The 16,941-nt window shown below is 44.9% G+C and overlaps 1 protein-coding gene across 1 annotated transcript in view; it reads right to left on the bottom strand.

The window, feature by feature from the left end:
• RAB38 (RAB38, member RAS oncogene family) overlaps positions 1-16,941 on the bottom strand; it is a 76,842-nt gene that overhangs the window by 18,250 nt on the left and 41,651 nt on the right. The window contains exon 2 of the mRNA XM_044287250.1: positions 14,157-14,437. Within this exon, the coding sequence (XP_044143185.1) occupies positions 14,157-14,437 (281 nt within the window). The remainder of the gene's footprint in view (positions 1-14,156; positions 14,438-16,941) is intronic.

The raw sequence follows: 16,941 nt of genomic DNA, 5'->3' as shown, positions 1-16,941 counted from the left end.
TCACTGGTGGTAATTAGAGATGAGCAAAGTTTTTAAAAATTTGATTCTCGGCAACTTCGCCAAAGTTTGTCAAGAAATTAGATTTTTTTTCCGAATTCGGCATGAATCGCTATAAATCAGGTATACCCAGGCCACTCTGCCTTAGGGTACAGCAAGACGGAGCAGCCGTGCTGAAGGCAGGTTGCGGCCCTTCTGTGGTAAAGAACCGTGCAGCCAATTCGCCCGCAACGGCCTTTAATGTAATAATGAAGACCGCACTGTATAGTCCTTCTTCATTGTTAATGGCCACTCAGCACCTGTAATGCACCTTTAAACAGGGGCTGTTGCTGGTATGGGGTTTGTCTGGTTAGGTGGGGGCACAATATGCATATTATTGCTGTTCTGGCCTGCAATCTCCTGCAGGTTATTTGACAGTAAACACAGAATATTAATCATCTCTGGCAGACCCACTTCTCCAACCCCAGCGCTCTCCTGTCCTACAGGTGGGAGCCCTTCTTCTGCCATCTTCTTTTCCTCCTTTTCCACATCATCTAATATCGATGAGAATATGTCATCAGAAACATCCAGCTTCTCCTCTCTCTGCATCTTGCTGACTTTTTTCGGACATGGATTGGAGACCACAAAGGATGATTTGGAAGAAGTAAAGCCAGCAAAGGGGTGCGGACTGGATGGTATTGGTTGGCACGTTGGCAGTGGAATAACAAAGGCTTCCATCTTATTGGTATTGTATTACATTTACGGGTGATGTAGGAATAAGTAAATGTAAGAATAAATAAAACTGACACAAAATAAGTCTCCCTGCAATCTCTCTGCAGTCTCCCTTTACTGTCCCGGCAGTCTCCCTGCACTGTCCCTGCACTCTCCCCATCCAATATTCTTCTATTAATAGTTTTCAGCAACACTTTCCCTAGTGCATGAGCGCTTTCCACATCTCTCCCTATGCTCAGTTCACCGGACAATGTTGGAGACCGCACATGACGAGGGTTTTATAGAGCTCTGACATCACAGGGGATGGCTATCTGCGGATTGGCTGGCTGAATGGCATTATGGGTGATCTTGAGTTCCTGGGATTTTTTACTTCCACTTTGTGACACGTAAAGCTGTCATTTTAGGAAAAACCACGAAGAGCAAGGAAATTCGTATTCGTTGCAAATCAAAGTTTTCCTAAACTTTGGACCGAATTCCAATTCGAATGGTTCGCTTCATTAAATACTAGTGGTTATCCACATCAGCCACTGATTGGCTGAGTGATCATCTCCTGCCATTTCCTGTGTGCTGAGTCAAAACCAGGAAGTGGCATCAGTAAGATTGGTAGGGGTACACAGTTCTGAGAACTTTACTAAACATTTTGCTCTGCTGGACAACCCCAAAGCATATTTGGTTGAACCAAAGGTTTGGTAATGTAAGTAAGCAGGAGTAGGCATTTGTTACTGTAGGGGAAGTACTGGAGAGTAGTCAAATGAGCCAAGTGTTAGGTGAGGTGGTCAAGCAGAGACAGGTATATGGTACTGTAGGAGTATTACAGAAGAATAGTCAAACAAACCAAAGTGTTGGTGAGGTGGTCAAGCAGAAATGGGTATGTGGTACTGTATGGGTAGTACAGGACAAGGTTTTGGTGAGGTGGTCAAGCAGAGATAGGTGTGTAGTGCCACAGGAGTAATACAGAAGAGTAGTCAAACAAGCCAAGGTTTTGGTGAGGTAGTCAAACAGAGATGAGTGTGGAGTTCTCTAAGGCTAGTCCAGGAGACTAATCTAATGAGACAAGGTTTTAGTGAGTGGTCAAGCAGAAATGGGCATATAGTGTGATGGGGGTAGTACAGAGTAGTCAGACAAGCCAAGGTTTTGGTGAGGTGGTCAAGCAGGGACGGTTATGTAGTACCAAAGGGGTAGTGCAGAGCATTAGACAAACAAACCAAGGTGTTGGTGAGATGGTCAAGCAAAGCTCAGTATGCAGTACAAAATAGTAGTCTTGGAAGCCGTTACAACAGTAGTTTAGGATAAAAACACAAGCCAGAGTAGCGGCACAGAGGCCAGTGTATTGCTCATTTTGAATGTTCTTGCAGCTATGTGCCCTCCACCGACCGGCATGCCTGCCAGTCCTGCCAAGAGAGTCCGCATGAACTGACAGGTCATCGAGATGTAGCTGGGCCACAGCTATGTGACTGCATCACAATTGTGATAGAGTAAGAAAAGTATGTGCGCCCACCATGAAAAAAGCAAGCGTGACTGAGGCTTTAAATGTATTGTTTGTTTCAGCTGTTGGCTGCCTCTGCCACCAATGATGTGAACACCTGTGTTACCAGAAATACTTCTGTCACCTCGTTCCATTCGTGCCTGGAACAATGGAGAGGATTTTTATAGTAACCATTGTTTTCCATCTCCTTCTCCTGATGAATCCGGCTCTCGGTAATTCACAGCTAAATTTACAGTACTTTGTAATCAGCAGACTGGATGTGAAATCAATAGTCCTGGGTTTCATGAACGCTCGGGCCTGTTTATTGGTAGACTACACGTCGGCTGCTTGTTTTACTGCAAGCGTTTAGCAGAAACATGAAGATTAAGAAGCTGAGAATAAAAGATGCCAAATTCAAGACTAGCACAGGAATGTAAGAGGTAGCGGCATTTTAGAGGCGTATTTTCAAAGGCTGCTAGCTTTTACCATGAAAGGAAGCTTGCTTAATGCAAACTAATATTGCTTCCTTTGACTTCAATATGAGTATTAAATATTGCTTATGTAGAGAATAATGAGCCTCTAGGAGCAACGGGGGCGTTGCTATTACTCCTAGAGGCTTTACTTTCTCTGCATCTGCCTCACCCTCTCCACTTTGTTCCAGACATTATGATATTTTCATTGCCTGGCTCTGTCAATTAAAGTGCACGGCAGTTGCAGAGAGAGCAGAGCCTAGGTGTAACGGTAACGCCCCCGTGGCTCCTTTGCATATAGGAAAACATCATTTTTTCCAGAAGTTAAGGCATATCTGAACATGGGACCAACACAGATGCCTTCAGCTGCACATGCAACAGGTCATCCAGTTGTATAGGTACAAATCTACTGACAGATGCCCTTTAAAGAATAAAAGGATCCCTTGTGGCCGAGGATGGGCTTGATGGAAGCATCCCTAATGGTCTAGTGTGGTAAAAGAGTTAATATCTGTAAAGGGGTTAAAGGCTATGTACACCTGTGGGGGCATTTTTATTATTATTATTACATTGTACTCATTTTGAGTTGAAATAATATTTTGAATTGGTATTTATAAAAAATTTGAACCACTGTCTTTGTGCAGCCTTGAGTTTATCTAGTAGCAGGATCTGAATTTTCACTCTGTTCCGTCAGGCAGCACAGCTGAGGGTCTTCCAAACTCTGACCTTATAAACACTCATTATAGCTCAATTCTTATTTTACTGATAAGAATGTGGCTTATATTAGTGTTTATCACCTTTTAGTAATTTAGAGGTAAGGGTTATTATAAGACAGGCACAAAGTGAAAGTAAAAAACAGTTAACGCTTTGTGACAGAACGGCTCAATATTTTTATAAAAGTAAGACCGGTGAAAAAAATGATTTTTAGCCCAAAATGAGTAAAATACAATCATTAAAAAAAAATTGCCCCCTGAAGGTGTACATAGGCTTTAACGTCTGTATTCTAGTGTGGTAAAACGGGTAATGGTACCTGATGTCTAGGAAGTTACTCACCTCCTCCATCAGAGCAGGGACAGAGAGGACTCTGTGGCTGTGACAGGGTTATACTTATATTCAGACAGATCTAACAGAAGGGGTCAGAGGTTAGAGGGTTATTTTTGGTGTCAATGCACAGGCCAATCAAGGCATGTGAGTATTTTTAGTGTGCATCTCACCTGTACTGGGTCTAACCAACGAAGTATCATAAAATTAAAGGGGTTGGCCCACAAAGTATTTATCACCTATGCTGAGGTCCCTGCAGCAGAGCCTTCAGTGATCAAACACCTATCCTATGAATAACTAGTAAGTCTCCTTGTACAGCAGCGGCTGCTGGCTGCCGCTGTTCTGCTGCACTCACCCGCTGCTCCACACCCACCTCAAACTGTCTTCTCCTGGGTTGGCCCAGCCGATCTATTCCCTCTCGCAGACTGCAGCCTGCTTGCCAGAAAATCCTCTCATCTAGTACCCGTAGAGCGTGGGCACTCCCTCTGGCTCTTAAAGGGCCAGTGCACATACACCCTAATCTTCGCCAGCCAATAGCTGGTAACCTTGGGTTATTTCAGACACCTTCCACAGTGGGAGGATGCCTGAGCAATAGGTTTGTTAGCTTGCAAGTACCTGCTAAGGTGTGCTGTATCCTGTTGTCCGCTGATGTACCGACCTCTGCCTGTTTAACTGTATTGACTCTTTGCTGCCTGATCTGACTTGTGCCTTTTATCTGTTCTGATCCTACGTTGCCTGCCCTGACCTTGGACCATTTACCGTATTGCATGTACTCCATGTCCCTGACTATGATTTTGCTTGACCTCTTGGTACACAAGAACAGTGTCCCTAAACCCCGTGGGTCAACTGTTAACCACACAGATACTACTCCAAGAGGTCGCCATATTTTGGCTACCCTGAAGCGAAGTCCAGATGCCTGTATAGGTGTTAAAGCGTGAATATCAGGGGACTACCAGGATAACGCGTTTAGGTTTAGCCCAAAGCTAAACTAACTCCTTTAACTCTTCAATGTGTTTGTTAATGGGGGGCACTCTGCTGGCATTTTTGTTTATATAGAGCACTTTTTTGGTTTGTACTAGTGAGTGCTATTTCCATTAAGGGGTTTATGTTAATATTTCAGGTGGTCTATGATATTGAAGGTGTTCATGTTATCAACCTTGGTGGTCTAGGGAAAAAAAATGTTTAATATAAGCATTTCTGGTGGTAAAGGTAAGTGGTAAATGGAAGAATCCCTTGTGGCCTTGGAAGGGCTTGATGGAAGCATCCCTGGTTGTCTTGTGTAGTAAAGGAGTAAATGTCTGTATTCCCAGTGGTCCGATATGGTAAAGGAATTAATGTCTGTATTCTAGGTGGTCTAAGGCAATTAAGGAGTTAATGTTTGTATTCTTGGTGTCCCAGTGTGGGGAAGAGGTTAATTTCTGTATTCTTGGTGGTCTAGGGCCTTAAAGGAGTTAATATCTGCATTCCTGGTGGTCTGGTGTGGTAAAGGAGTTAATGTCTGTATTCTTGGTGGTCTAGTATAGTAAAGTCTGTATATGGTGGCCTAATGTGGTAAAAGGGATAATCATACCTGATGTCTAGTGTTTTACTCACCTCCTCCTTCCTTCACAGCAGGAACAGATAAGGCTTTGCGGCTACGACAGGGTTATCCTTATGTCCGGACAGAGCAAAGTCAAGGGAGTGGATGTTAGGGGTTTTCTAAGGTGGAAAACTACACGCCGGTCAAGGCATATCCGTGTTTTTAGTGTGCCATCTGACCTCCATCTACCACCCAGAAACCTTACTGTCCAACATTTACAGTAGATTCCCAGAAACTCCCACTTTTGGGCATATTCACATAAGTTTCACGGCCCTGTTATGTCTACTTTGCAGGAAATTCACTTGGAAAAAGGAATATTTGGGAGGTATGCAGAGACTATAAGGGGGTATACATTGGATGTATGCTTATGTCCTGCTGTATCTCACTGTCTTATACCTCTGTTGTACAGTATGCCACTGTTGGCCGTAATGATAAAATGAATGGTTAGACTGTGCTTTATTATACCATAACTGCCAAATTACCAGCAAGTTCTGAATTTGCAGAGGCTGTCCCTAATTTTGAGAGACATTCCCATAAGTGAAAATAGATAAGGCTTATATAAGCCCCATTCATACAGTGAGGAACAGAAGTATTTGAACACCCTGCGATTTAGCATGTTCTCCCACTTAGAAATCATGTAGGGGTCTGAAATTCACATTGTAGGTACATTCCCACTCTGAGAGACAGAATTTAAAAAAGAAATTCAGGAAATCACATTGTATGATTTTTAAAGAATGTATTTGTCTCGCGCTGCTGAACATAAGTATTTGAACACCTGAGAAACAGCAAGAATTCTGGCTCTCAAAGACCTGTTACTGTGCCTTTAATCTAACTTAGTAGCACCCGTCTGAGCTCTTTAGACCCCTGTCCATCCCACAGTAAGTCAGACGCCAACTACTACCATGGGCAAGACCAAAGAGCTGTCAAAAGACACCAGAGACAAAATTGTGGACCTCCACAAGGCTGAAAAGGGCTACGGGGCAATTGCCAAGCAGCTTGGTGAAAATAGATCAACTGTTGGAGGAATTGTTAGAAAATGGAAGAGGCTAAAGACGACTGTCAGTCTCTCTCGGACTGGGGCTCCATGCAAGATCTCACCTTGTGGGGTATCACGGATGATAAGAAAGGTGAGGAATCAGCCCAGAACTACAAGGGAGGAGCTGGTCAATGACATGAAGAGAGCGGGGACCACAGTTTCAAAGGTCACTGTCGGTAGAACACTACGCCGCCATGGTTTCAAATCATGCATTGCACGGAAGGTTCCCCTGCTCAAGTAATCACATGTCCAGGCCCGTCTGAAGTTTGCCAATGACCATCTGGATGATCTAGAGGAGGCATGGGAGAAAGTCATGTGGTCAGATGAGACCAAAGTAGAACTTTTTGGTCTAAACTTCACTCGTCGTGTTTGGAGGAAAAAGAAGGATGAGTTGCATCCCAAGAACACCATCCCTACTGTGAAGCATGGGGGTGGTAACATCATGCTTTTGGGGTGCTTTTCTGCAAAGGGGACAGGACGACTGCACTGTATTAAGGAGAGCATGAATGGGGCCATTTATTGTGAGATTTTGAGCAACAACCTCCTTCCCTCAGTCAGAGCATTGAAGATGGATCGTGGCTGGATTTTCCAACATGACAACGACCCGAAGCAGACAGCCAGGATAACCAAGGAGTGGCTCCGTAAGAAGCATATCAAGGTTCTGGAGTGGCCTAGCCAGTCTCCAGACCTAAATCTAATAGAACATCTTTGGAGGGAGCTGAAACTCTGTGTTGCTCAGCTACAGCCCCGAAACCTGACAGATCTAGAGGAGATCTGTGTGGAGGAGTGGGCCAAAGTGTGTGCAAACCTGGTCAAGAACTACAGGAAACGTTTGACCTCTGTAACTGCAAACAAAGGCTTCTGTACCAAATATTAACACTGATTTTCACAGGTGTTTAAATACTTATGTTCAGCAGTGCAAGACAAATACATTCTTTAAAAATCATACAATGTGATTTCCTGAATTTTTTTTTAAATTCTGTCTCTCAGAGCGGGAATGCACCTACAATGTGACTTTCAGACCCTCCATGATTTCTAAGTGGGAGAACTTGCAAAATCTCAGGGTGTTCAAATACTTCTGCTCCTCACTGTATGTGGGTGGCACTGGGTGGGTTTGTGGTGTTCCTAGGATGGGGCTTATATGCTCTGAATTGCCAACTACAATGTTGGTAAATGTGTACCTGCACATACCATCCCAAAAGGGGCCACGAAGAGCCAGGGCTATGCGCCAGAAGTAAACTTATGCTGTGTTCATAGCTTAGTAATGTATAGGGATCAAAATCTGTTGAGTTTCAGGAGGCTGAAACCTACAGTATATCAGCATCAAGCAATGCAAAAAAATCTCTTGTGTCCTGCAGCTGAAACTTCTCCAGACAAGAACACTCCAGCAAATTATGACCTACCTCTAAGTGCTCTTAGCACAGCATAACCGTACCAAATCCTTGCAAATGTTACTCTTATTCAATTTCTAGGAAATCTGAGAAGTGGCAGGGACGAGATTACTGAAGACCAGTAAAAAGAAGAATCATCTGCCAATCTGAAAGTTTTACTGGTGATGTTAAAGAGCAAGTACAGTCATAAACCTACAGGGGCTCTCCAACTGTTTACGGCAGGCATGCTCAACCTGCGGCCCTCCAGCTGTTGCAAAACTACCACTTCCAGCATGCCCGAACAGCCTACAGCTATCAGTCTACAGCAGGGCATTGTGGGAGTTGTAGTTTTACAACAGCTGGAGGGCCGCAGGTTGAGCATGCCTGGTTTACGGTGTAGGATAGGCCATCACTATGTGATCTGACACTCCGTGCCCCCGCCAATTATCTCTTCTGCAGTAACGTCAGCTCCAGGGATACACAGCTCCATCCGTTGTGCAGTGGATGGAGCTGATTACTGCAGCGCTGTTCCCATTCACTTCAGTCTTAAGTAACACCCCTTTTCTCAATGAAGCGACACCCACTTTCTGCGAATTAACACCCCATCATTGGGCACATTGGAAAAATGGTGTAATAAATGTGGTTTAAGGCATTTAGGCCGGAATCTGATGCATTTGCCTTGATGCCAGGGCTGGAGCACTACAGGGGACATTATAATACAGGGGGCACTAAGGGGTACACAATAATACAGGGAGCATTATACATATGGGTATGATGGAGGCTTAATAATACAGGGGACTACACGGGAGTTAAAATTGTAGGTGGGCATTATAAATGCTGGGGTGCTACAGGGGGAATTATAACTACGGGGGTTGGCACAGCAGAGGCATTATTAATACTGGGGGCACTACAGAAGGGCTTTATAAATGTTGAAGCTACTACAGGATGCATTAGAAATGCTGGGCCATTATAGGGGCCTTACTACTGGGGGCTCTATAGAGGAGCCTTGTTACTGCTGGAGGCACAATAGGGGGACATTATTTCTACGGGGGGCACTACAGTGAAATTATTACTACTGGGGGTACAGTGGGGATATTTTTTGGGACATAATATGGAGGGCATTGCTACTAATGGGGGTACACTTGGGGAGTATTATCGCTATTGGTGGTACTGTATGTGGCAGTCTGGGAGCACTAGTACTATTGGTGGGACTTTGGGGAGAACTATTAGTATGGGGGCTATCTGAATGGCACTTTTATTTCTGCAGTATAGTGTTTGTGGGCATTGTGGAGCACATGGCGGCATAGTATTCGGGATAGCATTGCGATGACAATGTTGGGGTACCCGGAGGGGGGAATGATTTAAAAGTGAGTGACTTAAGATGTCTGTGTGGCAAGCTCTGCATTGACGATAGGCAGCTGAAAGAAATCACCAAGAAGGTCCTAATGTAGAAGATGAGGAAAGAGAGCGTCTACATTAGAGGAGACATCACTGGATATAAGAGGTATGTGGTATTGTATTTCTCTTTATGTTTTGTAGTGCTGTATGTAATGTCCGCCCAAAATCTGTTTTTAACACTAGGGCTGGGGGAACGGCAGGGTTGTCAACCGTCCTGAAATTTCTGGACGGTCCGTAAAAATAGCAATTTTTTTTCCTGTGAAAAAAAATTATTGTGTCCATGATTATTTTTTTTTGAGGCTGGTGGAATATTTTGGTGATAATTATCATCATGCTGGTAATGAGTTATCAGTATATTGAGCTATTCACATGTATTACTTTTTATAATTCATTATGGTTTTCCAACATGTCCATAAAAAATATTGGCTGTCCTTGATTTTGGGACAACTTCTCCAGAAAAAATTCTGTTTGGCAACAATGCGAAGGAGTTGGACTGAGAGTTTGGCACAGAGGAAGAGGAGAGGCCCCATTTCAATTTTACCCTCAGGCAGCAGAAAGGGCAGGTGCACCCCTGCTTACAGCATTATGGTCCTAGGTTGGAATTCGGTCAAGGACATCTGAATGAAGTCTGTATGTTCTCCCTGTGTTTGTGTAGGTTTTCTCCAGGTAGTTTGTTTTCCTCCCACACTCCAAAGATATCCCGATAAAGAACTTACAGTAGACCGTGAGTTCCACTAGGGACAGCGGGTGATGATAATATCTATAAAGCGCTGTGGAATATGGAGGAGGTAGGTAGGAGGAGCGAGGGACTGGTAAGTACTATGTAAAATATGCTCCCTACACAGGTTGATACTGATTAGTGAATATGTGAAAGGGCTGGAGAACCTCTTTAAAAGGAAGATATCGTTATAGACATTATTTCAATCAGGTTTTTATTATAAAAATATTAAAAAAACATTTGTGGTTGCTTTATGTTGCTATCAACATAAAATCTCGAAATATACTAAAAATTTACACATGCTCGGTAGAGCAGTCAAAGTAGTCTGAAGATGTCCTCTGGAGCTCATTTGCCAGCTTTGCTGTGTAGACTGGGACAGAATGAGCAGAGTCACCTTATTATTAAAAGTTAAGGACAGGTCTGTTATTGTTAAGTCAAGATTATGTACACAGATATACCTGTGTATGCATCTCCCCTGCCACACCCTGGTCTCTGGGGGAGGAGCTAGCACTTCCTGGAGACTGTAATAATCTATGATATCTCTTTGCCATTAACTCCCATCTATTGCAGCTGCCATAAAGCACACTCAAACAGCTTTACTGTCTAGACCAGAGTAGTCAGCTAGTTTTAGTAAAGGCCTGTGGTCAGATGAAGGTCAGAGCTGAACACCAACGGTAAATATGGCATCTTCTTATACATTTCAAACACTTTTTGGAACTATTTTTTTTGTGGAAAAATCAAACAAGCCCAAAAAATAATGAAAACCGCGGACCTCCAAACTAATTCAGACCCCTAAACTAATTGAGACCCCAGATCAGATGCCTAAACTCATTCAGACACCCAACCAGGCCCCCAAAACAAATCCTTCCCCCGACCTTCTTAATTCCAGGTGCAAGAACCTGCCTTGTCCTGACACTATCCAGCATCTGGACAGCTTTAGTTCCACTCCTGACAGCAGACCTGCTGTCAAAGACGCATCCGAAAAGAGGCTGGCCTCCTCCAATGCAGGTGTTCAGGGTCCAAAGAGATGGCATCCCAAGTGGACCTCGTTCCATCAGTTGAGGACCACGTTCCACCAGTTGAGGGATCTCCTGAGAACAGGGGATGATGTTTCCTGGCCTGGAGAATGTCAATGAAGCTGCAGGAGGAGGGGTGCGGGTGGGGAAAGCCTGACTTTCAGGAGGTTTGCATCGGCCTCCTTGACTTTAACAAGTTAATTTACATACCTCGAGAACTAGAATAAAGGTGCATTTTCACAAAGAAATTAAGAGTCACTTCTGGAACACCATAACCAGATGAAAATGGTACTGTGGGCAGTTTCAAACACAGATGTCAGGGTCCCTTTAACCTTCCCAGTTCCCACGGCTGATTAATGTTCTGAGCTGTTGATTGTTCCTGTTACTAATTGAAGCTTAAAAATATGAACCTTTGAAAGTTTGTCACTGCTAAATTAAATCATTCGTGGAGGCTGAAAAAGTAAATTGGGTGGAAAATGTAGGTACAAAAAATGTTGTATTCATTGAAAGTGGTCGGGTCAAGAGTTTAAAGAGGTATTTCCACAGGATATGTTATGAATGTCTGATATACTGTATGCCAGTCCCACACCTTTGGGATCCTCATCTATCTCAAAAATGGGGGTCCTCTGTCTCGCCTCATCTCACTGGCTGTCACATTCAGACTGCGAGAGGTGTCCGGGTTCACCGAATCAGCTGAGCCGACTGTGGAGTTATGAAAGCAATGTAGCACGGCTCTTTCCATGCCTCCTCTTGCAGTCTGGATGTGGTGACCACTAGGATGGGGTGAGGTGGGATGGGGTTAGGGGACCCCCTATTTTACAGACAGGTGAGGGTCCCACAGTTTGCAAATCTGAACATAGTCTCATGGATCTGTTTTGGACAGATCCATAGGACAGAGCTGTTTTTAAAACTAAGCACATCTAAAATGCTGATACTGCTGCAGAACCTCATATTACACACCTCAGCTGCTGCAAAACCTCATAATACACACCTCAGCTGCTGCAGAACCTCATAATACACACCTCAGCTGCTGCAGAACCTCATAATACACACCTCGGCTGCTGCAGAACCTCATAATACACAACTCAGCTGCTGCAGAACATCATTATACACACCTCTGCTGCAGAATCTCATAATCCACACCTCAGCTGCTGCAGAACCTCATAATCCACACCTCAGCTGCTGCAGAACCTCATAATCCACACCTCAGCTGCTGCAGAACCTCATAATACACACTTCAGCTGCTGCAGAATCTCATAATCCACACCTCAGCTGCTGCAGAATCTCATAATACACACCTCAGCTGCTGCAGAACCTCATAATACACACCTCAGCTGCTGCAGAAAATCATAATACACCTCAGCTGCTGCAGAACCTCATAATACACACCTCAGCTGCTGCAGAACATCATTATACACACCTCTGCTGCAGAATCTCATAATACACACTTCAGCTGCTGCAGAACCTCATAATACACACCTCGGCTGCTGCAGAACCTCATAATACACACCTCGGCTGCTGCAGAACCTCATAATACACACCTCAGCTGCTGCAGAACCTCATAATACACACCTCGGCTGCTGCAGAACCTCATAATACACACCTCAGCTGCTGCAGAACCTCATAATACACAACTCAGCTGCTGCAGAACCTCATAATACGCACATCAGCTGCTACAAAACATCATAACAACACCTCAGCTGATGCAGAACATCTTAATACAGACCTCAGCTTCTGTAGAACCTCATAATACACACTTCTGCTGCTGCAGAGCCTCATAATACACACCTCAGCTGCTGCAGAACATCACTATACACACCTCTGCTGCTGCAGAATCTCATAATACATACCTCAGCTGCTGCAGAACCTCATTATATACACATCAACTGCTGCAGAACATCATAATACAGACCTTTGCTACTGCAGTAACTCATCATACACACCTCAGCTGCTGCAGAACATCATAATACTACATTTAACTGGAGACCTGGGTAGCACAGCCAGAGTGTCATGAACTATGTCTTCCCTGCATTACCCTGTATACAGATCACAGTAACAGAGACCTAATTGGCATTAAAGAGACATCATCTAATGAAGACACCTTTGAAAGAACATGTCCTTCTATCAACTGAGCTGTAACTTATATATTTTCTTATTTTAATAGTAGCATTACATGCTGCCCATTTAAATCTGTGGGTAGATAAGCCAGGTCCTGCTAAGTGGGGGCTTCTCTCTGAAGCAGTTCTGGTTGATAGAGGAGGGTCTGGAGTTGAAGACCCCCTGCTATGACTACTCATAAAACAGACAGTCACTTTAGAATCTTAACGTGGCTATTTGTAAACAACTAATGATGATCTAGGGCAGTAAAGGGGTTAATAGTAAAATCACTGGTAGTCTAGAGCAGGGTATAGGTTAATGAGGAGATCCCTGGGGTTAGTGGTAACATCTGTGGCTCTCTAGGGCAGTAATCCTGGTGGTCTAGGGCAGTGAAGGGGTTGATAACATCACTACTGCTTTGAATGATTAATGGTAATATCCCTGGTGGTCTAAAGTAGTGAAAAGGTTAGAGACAAAACATGCAAACACATGATGGTTTGTGAAGAAGGGATGATTGGAAAGAGAGAATGTCTCTAAAAATGAAAGGGTTTGTCTGACCAGAATTGATGGGAACAAACGTTTAGTCACACACTCGCCCAGGTTTCATTATAATGTATGGACCCTGGTCTTAGAAAGTTTGAGAACTTCTCATTTATAGTTTTTTTCCTAGACTTTATTATAGATGGCCTATCCTTAGGGTTGGCCATCTATATCTGATCAGAGGAGGTCCGACTCCTGTCCGTACCTGTAACCGTTGCTTTCATTGTCTTCATACACAAGGCTGTACATCTGGTTGTGGCTGTAGACATAACTACATATACAGCTCTCGGCTTGGTATAAAGGGTACAAAGAAAACGCAATGCCTTCATTCACCTGATCAGCGGTGGTGGTAGGAGTTGGACCTCCACTGATGAGATACTGATGGACTATCCAAGTACTGGAAACTCCTTTAAGGTTGATGCAGTGCTCTTACTGACCAGGAGCATGTGGGTCACCTCTGAATAGTCAGTCCTGAATGATTATGCCCTCTCCTTATCTCTTTTATATATTGGTCTTTTTTTAAGGGGACCCCTCTAGAAGACCATTTGCTATTGCAGCTATGTTATCAAAGATGTTTCACTGTATTAATAATAAGCTATAATAAAGTTGTAAAACAGGCTGTGGTGGGGGTAGAGATGATTATACAGAGAGGAGACCAATGCGGCCATTGCCTAGGGTATCACAGGGTAACTTTACGAGCCACGTTTTTTTGGGAACGTACCTTTGCTGAGGTTTCAAACCAGCCCACAAAGCCGTGCTCCTTGCAGAACTGGTCCATTTTGGTGCAGTTGTTTTTAAAGCCATCTTTGCCCTGGTCACATTTGTTGGCTAGAAGTACTGCAGAAACTGGCAAACCATTAGAGAGAGTCAATTTTGAGTCTAAATCCTCTTTCCACTTTGTTACGGCCTCAAAGGTAGCCGGCCTTGTTACATCAAAGACGATGAAGGCTCCAACAGCTTCTCTGTAGTAGACCCTTGTCATGTTCCCAAATCGCTCCTGGCCTGGGGATGAAAGTAAAACACAAATGAGAATGAAGAAAACTGAGGATTAACGTCTGCTCTGACATCCTCTGTGCTGCTGTAGACATTCTACCCCCCCCCCCCCCCTGTGATCTCAGTCCAATCCAACACGCTGATGGATCACAGCAGAATGTTCCAATTCACTGAAAACAAGCAGAGAATGGCAGGGAATTAACGCACAAAGGTAGTGTGACCACTTTCATAACCCCCCAAAAGGAGGACACCATACCCGGGAAAGGGGGTAACAATACAACAGACAGAAGGAATAATGTAATATACAATATATACTGGCATCAGAGGACATTATAGGCATAAGGTATAAGAGGAGAGCACTACAACTCCTAGCATGTCCAGGCTGATAAAATGTAATAGCAGGGCGCATTACAGAATTGTACCTTGAGAATCGGGGATATTTTTGGTAATTTATAAATCTCGGACAGATAATTTTTTTAGGTCCCAGAAAGAGGACGTGTCCGGGAAAAAGAGGACGTATGGTCACTCGTCTGACATTAGAAAGATGCAGAGCAGCCACACTATAACATGGTTCAACATTACAGTATTTTCATAAAGTGCCAATCTGAACAAGCGGAGCTGCAGTTCAAAGCACAGGGGATGGACCCGGGGGGAAGGGAGCAACATCCTGATTCTCTGACATCATCAGAAGTATGAGAAGAGAGGTGGAGGATATCTGACTCAGTTGTACAATGTGGAGGAGATGGAGTCTGTGAACCATCAATGGTGTTTTTACAGTGCTAAGGAACATTGTGACTGGCACTATTACGGGGGCACTATAGTTGTCACATGATGCCAGTGTGGCTGGCTGTCACTGCTATGGGGGTAGTCTGGTTGTCAGTCATGATGGCAGTATGGCTGTCACTGTTATGGGGGTAGTCTGGTTGTCAGTCATGATGGCAGTATGGCTGTCACTGTTATGGGGGTAGTCTGGTTGTCAGTCATGATGGCAGTATGGCTGTCACTGTTATGAGGGTAGTCTGGTTGTCAGTCATGATGGCAGTATGGCTGTCACTGTTATGAGGGTAGTCTGGTTGTCAGTCATGATGGCAGTATGGCTGTCACTGTTATGGGGGTAGTCTGGTTGTCAGTCATGATGGCAGTATGGCTGTCACTGTTATGAGGGTAGTCTGGTTGTCAGTCATGATGGCAGTGTGGCTGTCACTGTTATGATGGCTGGCTGTCACTGTTATGGGGGTAGTCTGGTTGTCAGTCATGATGGCAGTATGGCTGTCACTGTTATGGGGGTAGTCTGGTTGTCAGTCATGATGGCAGTGTGGCTGTCACTGTTATGGGGGCTCTATAGCTTTCACTGTTACAGTATAACAGCACTATGGTTGTCACTAGAGATGAAACTTGTCATTTAACCCCTTGGATGCTGCGATCAACACCGATCGTAGCATCTGAAAGGTAAGGCAGAGGGATGCCTTCTGATCGGAGCCCCCGCAGTGAAATAGCTGGGCTCCAATCAGTTGTTCTGAAGCTTTCCAGGCCTGCCATTCAGGGGCGGACTGGGCCGGGGGACAGGGGGGCAATTGCCCCCCGGGCCTCTCTGTTAGCTCATTGTCCTGGCCGGCCGGCCGGCTGGGCCGGAATGATCTGTGACTGAGTCTGTCAGGCTCAGCACTGCGGCCTGCGGAGGGAGATGGGGAGCAGGGGAGGCGTGCTGCCGGCAGCCTATCAGAGAGGCCGCCGGACCGGTGCAGGCGGCGCAATGACGTCAGTATGGACATCGTAAAGTATGGACATCGACAGCAGCGCTGGAGGCAGGACGGGAGTATTTCAGTGAAGGTGCTGGAGGTAGGAGGTAAGTATAAGTCTGACTGACTGACTTTTTTTTTTCTCTCATTTCTGTCACTGATAGGGGGCCCTATCTGGCTACTGGCACATTATAGTGGGGGGCCTATGGGCTACTGGCACATTATAGTGGGGCCCTATCTGGCTACTGGCACATTATAGGGGGGCCCTATCTGGCTACTGGCACATTATAGGGGGGCCCTCTCTGGCTACTGGCACATTATAGGGGGGCCCTATCTGGCTACTGGCACATTATAGTGGGGGGCCTATGGGCTACTGGCACATTATAGGGGGCCTATCTGGCTACTGGCACATTATAGGGGGGGCTATGGCTACTGGCACATTATAGGGGGGCCTATATGGCTACTGGCACATTATAAGGGGGCCCTATCTGGCTACTGGCACATTATAAGAGGGCTATGGCAATTGGCACATTATGGGGGGGCTATGGCTACTGGCACATTATATGGGGGGACTATGGCTACTGGCACATTATAGGGGGGCCTATGGCTACTGGCACATTATAGGGGGGCCTATGGCTACTGGCACATTATATGGGGGGCTATGGGTACTGGCACATTATATGGGGGGCTATAGCTACTGGCACATTATAGGGGGGCCTATGGCTACTGGCACATTATAGGGGTGCCTATGGCTACTGGCACATAATAGGGGGG

This window comes from Bufo gargarizans, chromosome 3 (assembly GCF_014858855.1).
Source record: "Bufo gargarizans isolate SCDJY-AF-19 chromosome 3, ASM1485885v1, whole genome shotgun sequence".
Taxonomy (NCBI): domain Eukaryota; kingdom Metazoa; phylum Chordata; class Amphibia; order Anura; family Bufonidae; genus Bufo; species Bufo gargarizans.
This window is presented reverse-complemented; position numbering and strand designations above follow the sequence as displayed.